Source organism: Amblyraja radiata, chromosome 25 (genome assembly GCF_010909765.2).
Source record: "Amblyraja radiata isolate CabotCenter1 chromosome 25, sAmbRad1.1.pri, whole genome shotgun sequence".
Lineage (NCBI taxonomy): Eukaryota > Metazoa > Chordata > Chondrichthyes > Rajiformes > Rajidae > Amblyraja > Amblyraja radiata.
In genome coordinates, this window is record NC_045980.1 from 37,968,548 (window position 1) to 37,982,438 (window position 13,891).

The 13,891-nt window shown below is 47.4% G+C and overlaps 1 protein-coding gene across 1 annotated transcript in view; it reads left to right on the forward strand.

Annotated features, from left to right (window-relative positions):
* golga3 (golgin A3) overlaps positions 1-13,891 on the forward strand; it is a 53,015-nt gene that overhangs the window by 33,755 nt on the left and 5,369 nt on the right. Inside the window, 7 exon segments of the mRNA XM_033043944.1 lie at positions 683-777; positions 2,789-3,005; positions 4,336-4,479; positions 4,945-5,142; positions 6,823-6,939; positions 8,646-8,785; positions 12,777-12,909. Of these exon segments, the coding sequence (XP_032899835.1) occupies positions 683-777; positions 2,789-3,005; positions 4,336-4,479; positions 4,945-5,142; positions 6,823-6,939; positions 8,646-8,785; positions 12,777-12,909 (1,044 nt within the window).

A 13,891-nucleotide genomic window follows, 5' to 3' on the forward strand; every position in this document is an offset into this window, starting at 1 on the left:
GCTTCTCTGCGCTGGCCATATTTCCCGCAAGTCGAGGCAGGGTTAATCTAGGCAGAGTTGAGTTGGGTTTAGCGCTGCTTCTCTGCGCTGGCTGTGGGCCTGGGGGTACAGCTCGCGTCTGACTCCCGACCTCTCTGGCCACCCGTGGGGGTGGGGCACTCAGGTGGGGTCGGGACAGCGCCGGTGACCCGGCCGGGATCGATCCTGGCTGCGGATGAGGCGCAGGTCTGTGCCGCGTCTCCCTCCTCCAATCATCGCGCTGAATCATCATGTCCCGCCCCCATTGCCTGCTCACCGGCGTCTCTCGTCCAATCGGCGCCCTCGATCAGCAGTCCCACCTTCACTGTCTCGCGGAAAGCGGAGATTGATTAAAATCCGGATGACAAAAACTTGGGGGGGATGTCCCCCACCTCTCAAAACATGGGGGGACTCGTCCCCTCTGGCCCCCCCGGGTTTTCCGCCCCTGCCACTTGGCTGTAAACTGCCCAAGCAAAATATGAGATGTTCCTGAAATTTGTGTTTAGCCTCACTCAGACAATGGAGGAGACCGAGGACAGAAAGGTCTGTGGGAACGGGAAGGAGAATGAAAGTGTTTAGCGACCGGGAGATCAATAAACTGACCTTTAACGTCAGTGCTTTTACCAACAATCAAACCTGTCTGTCCTGCTTTACTTTCCAACAGGCCTTGCAGTTTGACAGGAACCAGCTGGTGTCATTCTCTCAAGAGAATGAAGTGCTCCAGAAACAAGTGGAGCAGATGCAGGAAGAAACTAAAAAGTGAGGAAAGATTGTTTAAAAGTTTAAGAAAGAACTGCAGATGCTGGAAAAATCGAAGGTAGACAAAAATGCTGGTGACCTATTCCTTCGCTCCATAGATGCTGCTGAGTTTCTCTGGCATTTTTGTCTACCAAAGATTGTTTAAAATATCATTTTTTAAAATATTTAATGGCACAAATATATTGACAAATTAACATTTGGGCAGCAATGGCAAATTTGGCACTTTTTGATTTTAGACTTCCTAATAACTCCCATGTCTAGTTTTACTTGCATAATGAGAGTTGGAGCCATAGTCACACAGCCGAACTCACCCATGTCAACCAATATGTCCCATCTAACCTAGTCCCATTTGGCCCATATCCCCCTAAACCTTTCCTATCCATGTACCTGTCAAAATACCTGTTAAATGTTGTTATGGTACAAAGGACAATAGGTGCAGGAGCAGGGCATTCGGCCTTTTGAGCCAGCCATTCAATGTGATCATGGCTGATCATCCCCAATCAGTACTCCGTTCCTGTCTTCTCCCCGTATCCCCTGACTCTGCCATCTTTAAGAGCCCTATCGAGCTCTCTTTTGAAAGTATCCAGAGAACCGACCTCCACCGCCCTCTGAGGCAGTGTTTCCTCGTCTCCGTTCTAAATGGCTTACCCCTTATTCTTAAACTGTGGCCCCTGGTTCTGGACTCCCCTTCAATTGTTGCCTCTGGCAGCTCATTCCACACACTCACCACTCTTTGTGGCAAAACCATAATTTTCTTGAGTTTGACTTGATTGTATTTATATCTTTTATACATATATTTATATATATTTGTATTTATAACAGAATTCCTCCTCATAGGCTCCAAATCCACACTCAGCAAAATCAATAATCTCACCATCGACGGCACCATTGTCTCCCCATCTCCCCAGGCCCACAACCTTGGCGTGATCTTTGATTCCACCCTCTCCCTTGAGCCTCACATCCGCCATGTCATTAAAACCTCCTTCTTTCACCTCCGCAACATCGCCAAAATCAGACCCTCTCTCACACCCCCAGCTGCTGAAAGACTCATCCATGCCTTCATCTCCTCCCGACTGGACTACTGCAACTCACTTCTCATTGGCATCAGCTCCAGCTACATCAACCGACTCCAACTGGTCCAGAACGCAGCCGCCCGACTCATCACCCACACCAAATCCTGGCACCACATCACTCCAGTCCTCAAACAACTTCACTGGCTTCCCATCTCCCACCGGATCCCAACAAAATCCTGGTCCTCACCTACAAAGCCCTCCACCATCTGGCCCCCCCATATCTCACTGACCTCCTCTCCCCCTACCAACCCTCACGGTCCCTCGGATCCACATCAGCCGGTCTCCTCTCCATCCACAAATCCAACCTCCGCAGTTTTGGGGACAGAGCCTTCTCCAGGGCAGCTCCCAGGCTCTGGAACTCCCTCCCCCAACTGATCCGCAATTCTGAGTCCCTCACCATCTTCCAGTCCCGCCTCAAGACCCTTCTCTTCACCTCTGCCTATCCTTAGCCCCACGTCCCCCTCCCTTTTCATCTGTGCTTGAATTGTTGCTCATTTTTTGGTTTGTTTTATTTTTGTTTCTGTTTTTGTGCCTTGCCTTGTAAAGCGACTTTGAGTCCCTGAAAAGCGCTATATAAATTCAATTTATTATTATTATTATCTGATCTGTTTGGATATCATGCATAATATTAATATGACAATAATAAATCTGAACCTAACTCTTACCCCTATTTTTATCCCCTTTGGGAGTTAAACAAAGAGCTCATTGGGTGAGGCAGCATCTATGGAGAGAAGGAATGGGTAATGTTTCGTCCGAAACGTCACCCATTCCTTCCCTCCGTAGATGCCGCCTCACCCGCTGAATTACTCCAGCATTTTGTGTCTACCTTCGATTTTATCCAGCATCTGCAGTTCTTTCTTCCACAAATAAAGAACTGTTGGGTTCAGAAGATGAGCTTCATTTTCTTGAATGTATTTAACTTGTGTTTTCTCTCCCAGAGGCATCTCTGAGCAGAAGACCCGAATGAAGAAGCTGGGCACTGATCTCACCACTGCACAGAAGGAAATGAAAGCCAAGCATAAAGCTTATGAAAATGCCGTGGGCATCCTGAGCCGCCGCCTACAGGAAGCCCTGGCTGCGAAGGAGACTGCCGAGGCCGAGCTCAGCAAGCTGAAAGATCAGGTGGTAGAGGATGGAGGCAATCACTTCCTGCAAGTACGTCATCTTTAGACCACACCTGGAATATTGTGTGCAGTTTTGGTCCCCTAATTTGAGGAAGGACATTCTTGCTATTGAGGGAGTGCAACGTAGGTTTACAAGGCTAATTCCCGGGATGGCGGTACTGTCATCTGCTGAGGGAATGGAGCGGCTGGGCTTGTACACTCTGCAGGAAACATGTTCCCGATGTTGGGGAGAGTCCAGAAGCAGGGGCCACAGTTTAAGAATAAGGGGTAAGCCATTTAGAACGGAGATGAGGAAACACTTCTTCACACAGAGAGTTGTGAGTTAGTGGAATTCTCTGCCGGTTCTCTGGATACTTTCAAGAGAGAGCTAGATAGGGCTCTTAAAGATAGCGGAGTCAGGGGATATGGGGAGAAGGCAGGAACGGGGTACTGATTGGGGATGATCAGCCATGATCACATTGAAAGGCGGTGCTGGCTCGAAGGGCCTACTCCTGCACCTATTGTCTATTATGCTTTTTTTTTAAGTGATACAGAGTGCTGGAGTAACTCGGCAGGTCAGGCAGCATCTCTGGAGAACAATGATAGATGACGTTTCGAGTGACTCTTCTTCAGTCCTGACTCGAAACGTCACCTTTCCATGTTCACCAGAGATTCTGGCGGACCCGCTGAGTCACTCCAGCACTTGGTGTCCTTTTTTTGTATAACAGCAGCTACAGTTCCTTGTGTCTGCCACTTGTGCTTTGCTAGTTTAGGTTGGAGATACAGCATGGAAACAGCCCGTTCAGCCTGACCATTGTTCACCCATTTACACTAGTTCTATGTTTTCCCACTTTCTTGTCCACTCCCTACACACTAGAGATAAATTAGAGGCTAATTAACCTACAAATCCGCATGTCTTTGGGATGTGGAAGGAAACTAGAGCACCTGGAGGAAACCCACGTGGTCACAGGGAGAATGTGCAAACTCCATTTGGACAGTACCCGAGGTCAGGATTGATCCCGAGTCTCTGGAGGTGTGCAGCAGAAACTCTACCAGCTGTGCCACCAGTAATGTATAAAGCATGGAAACAGGCCCTTCGGCCCAAATCGTCCATACCGACCAAGATGTCCCATTTGCCCGCACTTGGCACTTATCCCTCTAAACCTTCCCTGTCCATATTTTGGGAAAATAACTGCGTTGCGAGCCTGAAACTCCCTTGCTCTTAACCTCTTTTGACAGTTTTTATAACCGATTTTCTATAACATATTTATGAGGAACAAATCTATTGTGTTGCAGTAGTATTACCTACTGGGGTCGGTCGGTTGGCAGTCTTTCTTGAATCGTGCTGTGAAGCAACTCCGTACCTTGTTCTTTGTTCACAGGAGCAGATTCAGGCTTTGCTGCAGGAGCTGCAGGCGGTGAACCACAGCAAGAGCATCCTTGAGAAGGAGCTGCAAGAGGTCATCTCCGTCACCACTCAGGAGCTGGAGGATTACCGAGAGAAGGTGCTGGAGCTAGAGGACGAGGTAAACACTGAATCATTCACATGGCGGTTGCCTGACCCTCGATTCAACTTGGTGATTTCATTTCACGTGGTTTATTCAGGCACCTTGCATTTTACCTGTGTTTGATTTATACATTTTTAGAAATAACGCTCTTGTTTAATTAATATCAAAACATAATTTACGCACTGTACTTTTGAAACTAATGTAATCGCGTATTTATGCATTTTTGAATTACAAGCTGCTTTTCGGGAAGGTAACCCCCGCATAAAATACAAGGTGTCTTTACTGTATCAAGATTGTTACACTTTATAACTGAAACTCTTGCATTCGTAAGAAAGTTAGTTTGAAATGGAATCTGACCCCCCCCCCCCCCCCCCCCCCTCCAGGTCTGCATAAAATACACTGCACATAAATCTCTTTATTTTGTTTTTATTACAAATTGTTTATGCACTGTGATGGTTTTCCTTCTCTCTCCCTACCACAAAGCTTCAAGAGTCGAGAGGTTTCAGGAAAAGGGTAAGACGGCTGGAAGAAGCCAATAAGAAATTGACCCTGGACTTGGAACACGAGCGAGGGAAGCTGGTCGGCCTGAACCAGTCCCACTCTGCCCTGAAGGAACACACCAACATCTTGGAGACTGCCCTGTCCAAGAGAGAAGCAGATCTAGTGCAGCTTAACCTTCAGGTATAAACGTGACACAGGATGCCACGGTGGCACAGCGGGTAGAGCTGCTGCCTCACAGCATCCAAGACGTGTGTTTGATCCTGACCTCGGGTGCTGTCTGTATGGAGTTTGCACATCCTCCTTGTGACCGCAAGGGTGTCCTCCGAGTGCTTTGGTTTCCTCCCACACCCAAAAACGTGCGGGTTTGGAGGTTATTTGGCCTCTGTACAATTTGCCCATAATGTGTAGGGAGTGGATGAGAAGATGGGATAACATATAACTAGTGTGAATGGGTGATCAATAGTCGACATGGGCTTGCAGGGCCGAAGAGTCTGATTCCATGCTGTATCTCCAAACTAATCTAAACTAGAGCTCCTTTCAGTAATCATTCTACCTCTATTCCTGCTCTGATACTGTAGAGTAGGGTTGGCAACCTTGTTCTGCATAGGGGGGAGGACACATGTCTGTGAGCGGATGGCGGGCCACATCTATCATGTGTACACGTGGGTCCCGCGATGGATGGCAGGCATCAAATCACGTGTTCACATAGATCCCGCTACCCGGAACACTGGCCCCTAGTTACGGGCGCTCACCATCATGGCGTTCTTAGTTGCGGGCGCTCACCAACATGGCGTCCTTACTTACGGGAGCTCACCAACATGGTGTCCCTAGTTACGGGCGCTCACCAATATGGCGTCCCTAGTTACGGGCGCTCACCAACATGGCGTCCCTAGTTACGGGCGCTCGCCAACATGGCGTCCCTAGTTACGGGCGCTCACCAACATGGCGTCCCTAGTTACGGGCGCTCACCAACACGGCGTCCCTAGTTACGGGCGCTCACCAACAGGGCGTCCCTAGTTACGGGCGCTCACCAACACGGCGTCCCAAGTTACGGGCGCTCACCAACATGGCGTCCCTAGTTACGGGCGCTCACCAACACGGCGTCCCTAGTTACGGGCGCTCACCAACATGGCGTGCCTAGTTACGGGCGCTCACCAACATGGCGTACCTAGTTACGGGAGCTCACCAACATGGCGTCCCTAGTTACGGGCGCTCACCAACATGGCGTCCCTAGTTAAAGACGCTCACCAACATGGCGTCCCTAGTTACGGGCGCTCACCAACATGGCGTCCCTAGTTACAGATGCTCACCAACATGGCGACCCTAGTTACAGACGCTCACCAACATGGCGACCATAGTTACGGGCGCTCACCAACACGGCGTACCTACGGACCATTGCCTGGGCTCTGTCCTGAAGGCAGCGGCTCAAATACTCGTACTCACTCGTCCCCGGCCTATTGACACCCCGATCCCGACAGTGACGCCCAGACACAGCAGGTGCGCGGCCGTGCCGGCGGCTTTGCGCAGGATGCGGTACAGCCAGAACTCGGTGGCTGTGCCATTGCGGCCTCCTTGCGTCTCCGCGCCTGGGCACTGCGGTCTCCGTCCCGGGAGGTACCGGAAATGAAGGAAGTCTGCGGGTCGGACGAATACGGGAAAAAAAATGCCTGCGGGCCAGACGATTTCGGGTTATGGGCCGCATTCGGCCCAGGGGCCATAGGTTGCCGAACCCCTGCTGTAGAGCAAACTAAGAAGTTTATTGAAATGTTGGAGGCACTCGAATAGTAACCCAGTGTGGAAATAATTATTTATTAACCTTATTTGTTATTGATCATTATTTCTGGGGGTTTGGGGGTAAAGGTACAAGCAGTTCTTAAGCGAAAGGAGGAGGAGGACCTGCAGATGAAGCAGCTTGTACAAGCTCTGCAGATCGCTCTGGAAAAGGAGAAAGAAAAAGTAAATGAACTAAAACAACAGGTCAGTGGCAACTTCAAGCCTTCGTTTCAAGGATGGCAGAAATTAACTACTCGTTTGTGGCGGTTCAGTAGTTTTTCTACAGTGTTTGTTGGGAGTGGTGTCGTGGTCCAATTCTCTGGCTGTTCATCTCTCTCCACATTCAGGCTGAAAAAAACCCGACAACGTGGAAAAGTCACAAAATTCTTTCTGAATTTAAAGACAATAGGTGCAGGAGTAGGCCATTCAGCCCTTTGAGCCAGCACCGCCATTCAATGTGATCATGGCTGATCATCCGCAATCTGTACCCCGTTCCTGCCTTCTCCCCATATCCCCTGACTCCGCTATCTTTAAGCCTATCTAGCTCTCTTTTGAAAGTATCCAGAGAACCGGCCTCCACCACCCTCTGAGGCAGAGAATTCCACAGACTCACAACTCTCTGTGTGAAAAAGTGTTTCCTCGTCTCCTTTCTAAATGGCCTACCCCTTATTCTTAAACTGTGACCCCTGGTTCTGAAATCCCCCCAACATCGGGAACATGTTTCCTGCCTCTAGCGTGTCCAAACCCTTAATGATCTTATATGTTTCAATAAGATCGCCTCTCATCCTTCTTAACTCCAGAGTATACAAGCCCAGCCGCTCCATTCTCTCAGCATATGGCAGTCCTGCCATCTCGGGAATGAACCTTGTAAACCTACGCTGCACAATGTGTGATCACGGCTGTTTTGTGAGTTAGTAACTGGCCTCTCACATTTTACGCATGGCTGTTATGTGCTTGAAAAGCAGTGCGTAATTCAAAAACACGTAAATGAAGCACATACACGACCAAGCTATCAGCAGTAAATTTAAGGATGTTGTACGAAAAATACCAGCACACAAGTGTAGCTTTGATATTAAAGCAGCAAGCAAAATTTTTCAAAAAAGAATATATCAAACATGCGTAAAACACGAGGTACCTGTACACTGCAAAATAAATTGCTTCATCCATTTTATAGTGTAGTCTGTGAATAAAAATAAAGTGATTAACATTATACCGAAGGTAGACAAAATTGCTGGAGAAACTCAGCGGATGAGGCAGCATCTATGGAGCGAAGGAATAAGTAACGTTTTGGGTAGCTAGTGTAAGGGGTGATCACTGGTCAGCACAGACTCAGTGGGCCAAAGGGCTCTGTTTCTATGCTGCATCTCTAAAGTCTAAAGGATGTGGAGCTGTCTACACTTGTTTAAACTGTGTGAGAAGGGTTTACCAAGTTAAAATAAATAGTGAAGTATGAAATGGAAATCATGAGAGGAAAGTATTTTCATTTCCGTAAACAAACTGTAAATGCTGCTTCATTTACTGCATGTAGACAAAAATACTGGAGAAACTTAGCAGGTGAAGCAGCATCTATAGAGCGAAAGAATGAGATGCTACCTGACCTGCTAAGTTACTCCAGCACTTTGTATTTTGCTCAAGATTCCAGCATCTGCAGTTCATTGTGTCTCCATTACCAAATCTAATTAGTCGAAGGTAGACAAAAATGCTGGAGAAACTCAGCAATGGAGCGAAGGAATGGGTGACCCTTACGGGTCTCGACCCGAAATGTCACCCATTCCTTCGCTCCATAGATGTTGCCCCACCCGCTGAGTTTCTCCAGCATTTTTGTCTACCTTCGATTGTTCCAACATCTGCATGTTCCTTCTTAAACACTTCATTTACTGCATGTATCTTCCTGTTTGAATTATTTCTAGGTGTCTGCAAGCAAGGCTGAGGCTGGGCATAATCGGCGCCACTATAGAGCAGCTGCCCTTGAGCTCAATGAGGTGAAGAGGGAGCTGCAAGCTAAGGAACGGCAGGTAGAAGCACTGCAGGCAGAAGCTGACAAACTCCAGTAAGTCAGGAGCGCAGCTGTAATTGCAGCTGTTGAAAAAGCTACTTTTCTTAACAACAAAACAGGTTTGCTTCTTAATAAACAGACACCACACAAACTGTTTGGTAGACCAGTTCAAAACTTTACTTATTATCGGCCGATGGAAGGGAGCGAGAATTCCAGCTAAGTGACCAATGTAGACACTCGACTGTCCTCGGTCCACTTCCCTGAACAACAGAATTACATTGCATTAAATAGGGTTTTTTTCGTCCCCTTAGCACATTCCACAGACATTAGTCATGGTCAGAGGTACAGGAAAAGGTTTCCACAGAATGCATCACATCAAAGGCATTTTGTTTACATGGTACAAGATATACTAAAAACATTGGCCATTTAGTTTAGGTCATTTTATCTTCAAAGAGATCACCCTAGCTCTTTCGCTGCTTCCTCTCTGTCACTTGGTCCCTCATAAACATTGGCCATTTGGTTTACGACATCATATCTCAAAGAGATCTCTCTAGCTTCTCCTCTCTGCTTGTCACTTGGGAGACAATGTTATAGGATTTATTATCTCACACACCGCAACCTGAGGCAAGCCTAATTTGAGACTAAATATAAGCTGTAAACTAGCCCAGAAGCCAATTTAATATCTTCTTATATTTTTAACTAAAATTTGGCTTCATCACTGTAATTGTAGTTGTTATAAACGCTGTGCACATTGGAACTGGAGTTCAAATCATAAGGCCATTAGTGATAGGAATAGAATTGGGCCATTTGGCCCATCAAGTCTACTCCGCCATTCAATTATGGCTGATCTATCTCCATCCTAACCCCATTCTCCTGCCTTCTCCCCATAACCTCTTGATACTAATCAATCAAGAATCTATGTATCTGCCTTAAAAATATCAACTGACGGCCTCCACAGCCTTCTATGGCAAAGAATTCCACAGATTCACCATCCGCTGATCAAATAAATGTATCCTTGTCTCCTTCCTAAAAGAATGTCCTTCAATTCTGAAACTGTGACCTCCAGTCCTAGACCCTTCCATTAGTGGAAACATCCTCGCCACATCCCAATCCGCCACACCCACCGTGACCTGAGCTGCTAAGTTACTCATCCAAATCCCCATTTGATGTGCTCCAGCTGTTTCTCCTTGCACTCCCACCCTTCTCTCACTGTCTGCAGGGGAACGTGACATTGTCCGTCTTTGCCAGATTGGTTTCATTTCTCATCCCTCTGGTAACACCAGGCAAAGTTCTCTGGTGTCTGCAGCTGAGCTTTTTCTGTAGTGGAACACAAACTGCCGGAGTAACTCAGCGGGTCAGGCAGCGACTCTGGAGAGCATTTCAAAGGCAAGGTTTCAAATCCTTGGCACTCAAGATTCCAACATCTGTACTTCCTTGTGCCTCTCAGCTTCAATTCAATTCAATTCAACTTTATTGTCATTGCACAGATACAAGTATAGGTACAACAAAATGCAGTTTAGCGTCTGGTCATAGTCATAGTGCAAGATAGGAATTTAAAAAAAATACAGAACAAGCATACATTAGAGTAAGAAGAGTACTGGTTAACAATGTGGATGGAGAGACCAAAGATATCTAGCGACGGGAGTCCGAGTTCAGCAATGTAAGTGTGTTGTTGAAAAAGCTGTTCCTCATCCTGCTAGTTCGAGACCTGAGGCTCCTGTACCGCCTCCCTGATGGGAGGAGGGCAAACAGTCCATGGTTAGGGTGAGAGGGGTCCTTGATGATCTTCCTGGCTCGTCTCAGACACCGTTTTCGGTGGAGGGCATCCATGGCAGGGAGCGGGGCACTGATGATGTGCTGAGCGGTTTTCACCACCCGTTGTAGTGCCTTCCTATCCGCTGCGGTGCAACTGCTGTACCATACCATGAAGCAGGTGGTCAGGATGCTTTCGATGGTACAGCGGTAAAAGTTGGTCAGGATCTGGGGGGACAGGAGAGCTTTCTTGAGCCTCCTCAGGAAGTAAAGGCGCTGCTGCGCCTTTTTGATCAGTTTGGTGGTATTGAGGGACCAGGACAGATCCACCGAGATGTGTACCCCGAGGAATTTGTAGTTGGAGACGTGCTCCACCTCAGTCCCGTTTATATGGATGGGGGTATGTCTGCCCCCTCTGTTCTTCCTGAAGTCAACAATAATTTCCTTCGTCTTCTTGGAGTTGAGGATGAGGTTATTGTTGGCACACCAGGCTGCCAGGTGCTGGACATCTTCCCTGTAGGCTGACTCATCGTTGTCACTGATCAGCCCTACCACCCGTGGTGTCGTCGGCAAATTTAATGATGGCGTTGGAGCCATACTTAGGGATGCAGTCATGGGTGAAGAGGGAGTAGAGGAGAGGGCTGAGCACACAGCCCTGTGGCATGCCGGTGTTCAGTGTTATAGTGGAGGAGGTGAGGTTGTTGACCCTAACAGACTGTGGTCTGTTGGTGAGGAAATCCAGTGTCCAGTTGCAGAGGGAGGTGCAGAGGGAAGCTTCTCTTATTATAGAGTTTGCAGACTGGAATTGAATTAAAATTACAGCCATTTATCACACTGATTTGGAGCATATAGTCATACAGTCCAGAAACAGGCCTTTTGGCCCAACTCACCTGTGCCAACCAAGATGCCTCATCTAAGCTAGTCTCATTTGCCCACGTTTGGCCCATAGCCTTTAATTGGGAGTGAGATGCAGAGGGGAAGATGGGCAGTGCATAGAAATAAGAGGGTCGGATGAGATGAGGAAAAAAAATAGGGGGGTGGAATTGGGATGGGAAGGGTAGAGATAGGCTGGAATGAGGCATAGCGGACATTTGAGGCGTGACGCCTGTATGGTCGTGAGTAGTCGCCCAAAGAGTCGTACCTTTTTCTGGTCGCCGCAGGATTTTCAACGTTGAAAATTTTCCATGACCTGCTGCGACTATGACGGGTGCCGGCAGTCGCTGACAAAATCGTTTAAGTGGGACAGGCCCTTAGAGCCCACAACTTTGTAAGACATGGCCTCTGCTCTGCAACACACGCTGGCAGGAATATTATGACTGGCAGATTCAATTGTCGTAATTAAACAGGATTTGTTTAATAATCGGAAAAGATAGGATGTGCGAGGCTAAGGGGAGAGGGCGAGGGGGTGAGATTGGTTGGATTGCTACTGTAGAGCCAATATTGGATGCAATGGGCTGAATAGTCTTCTGTCCTAAGATAATTTCTCGAAGGAGAAAGAATAATTTTTCAACTATTTATTTTCCTAGTTCTTGCTACTTTTTGAGACTATTTTAGACACTAGACAATAGGTGCAGGAGTAGGCCATTTGGCCCTTCATTGTGATCATGGCTGATCATCCCCAATCAGTACCCTGTTCCTGCCTTCTCCCCATATCCCCTGACTCCGCTATTTTTAAGAGCCCTATCTAGCTCTCTCTTGAAAGCATCCAGAGAACCTGCCTCCACCGCCCTCTGAGGCAGAAAATTCCACAGACTCGCCACTCTCTGTGAGAAAAATTGTTTCCTCGTCTCCGTTCTAAATGGCTTACTCCTTATTCTTGTCGCCCCTGGTTCTGGACTCTCCCAACATCGGGAACATGTTTCCTGCCTCTAGCGTGTCCAAGCCCTTAACAATCTTATATGTTTCAATGAGATTCTCTCTCATCCTTCCAAACTCAAGAGTGTACAAGCCCAGCTGCTCCATTCTCTCAGCATATGACAGTCCCGCCATCCCGGGAATTAACCTTGTAAACCTACGCTGCACTCCCTCAATTTTCTGCATTTAATTGTGGAAAATGAATATTTCCTATATATATCCAATGTATAATGGCGACAGAATCCACAGCAATTTCATTTGTTGAGCAGATTCACAGATGTTTAGCACAATAGATTGTGCAGCTTTGCGGTGTCATCAGTTTCAGCTGCGCAGCTGGGTACCTTGTTCCTCCTAGCGATGTGATTTTTCAATGCTCTCTCGTCCCTCGCTGTGATACCTCAGCATTAACCTAACCCAGTTCCCTTGTGCTCCGTTGCAGAGTCCAGGATAAGGAACATTCTCAGGAGGTAGCACGTTTCCAGGAGGAATTGGCTGCAGCTCATTCTCAGCTGAAAATACTGCAGCGTCAGCTGGATGAGCAGCTCGACAAACCCGTCACTATAAACCAGGAGGTAAAACGTTCCCTGAGCCTGAAACGTAGGTTTAGATTTGTTATTGTTACACCAGATACAGAGTGAAGAATGTAGTGCTCAACATTGTTGCGCATCAGTTCCATGGACTATGGTATATATACACTGTCTTTGTGCCATCTTAGATGTTAAATTGGTTTCAACATGGCACTCAACCCTTGTTAAATTTGAAGTCATGATATATGCAATGTTGTCTTCAGTCACGTGCGTTTTCAGTTGTTTCCCGATTGGATTTAATTTTCATTCATTCAGTAGTTTCTTTAGAGTGTGACCACAATTTTCCAGCAAATAATCTGAGGGAGTGCTACGTTGCTGTATGTATTTGATTGATTTGATTTTTGATTTTGATTCAATTTATTGTCATTGTCTTCAAGTCAGAGACAACGAAATGCTATTTCCCATACAGCCATACGAATAAAAAAATTAAAATAAACACAGAACACAATAGTCCACAACACAAACATCCCCACAGCAGCACCAAAGTTCCCCACTGAGGGAAGGAACCAAAGTCCAGTCAATCTCCTCGCTGATGTTCCTCGATGTTCACCTGTGGTCGTGGCCTCCCGAGACCCCCGCAGTAGCCACTGTGGGCGGCCCGATGTTCAGGCCCTCTCGCATGGAACGATGGAACCCTGACGTCGAACGGAAAAACATCCTCAGCGGCCTGGACCTCTGAATCGGCCACCTGATTGAAAGATACAGCATGGAAATGGGTCCTTCGGCCGACCAAGTCCACGCTGACCGTCAATCACCTGTTCACACTAGTTCTATGTTATCCCACTTTCTCATCCACTCCCCACACCCGAGGAAACATTTAAAGGACAATTAACCTACAAACACGGATGACTGGGATGTGGGAGAAAACTCAAGCACCCGGAGGAAATCCACGCAGTCACAGAGAAAACGTGCAAACTCCACACACACAGCACCCAACGTCAGGATCAAACCCAGGTCTCTGGCGCTG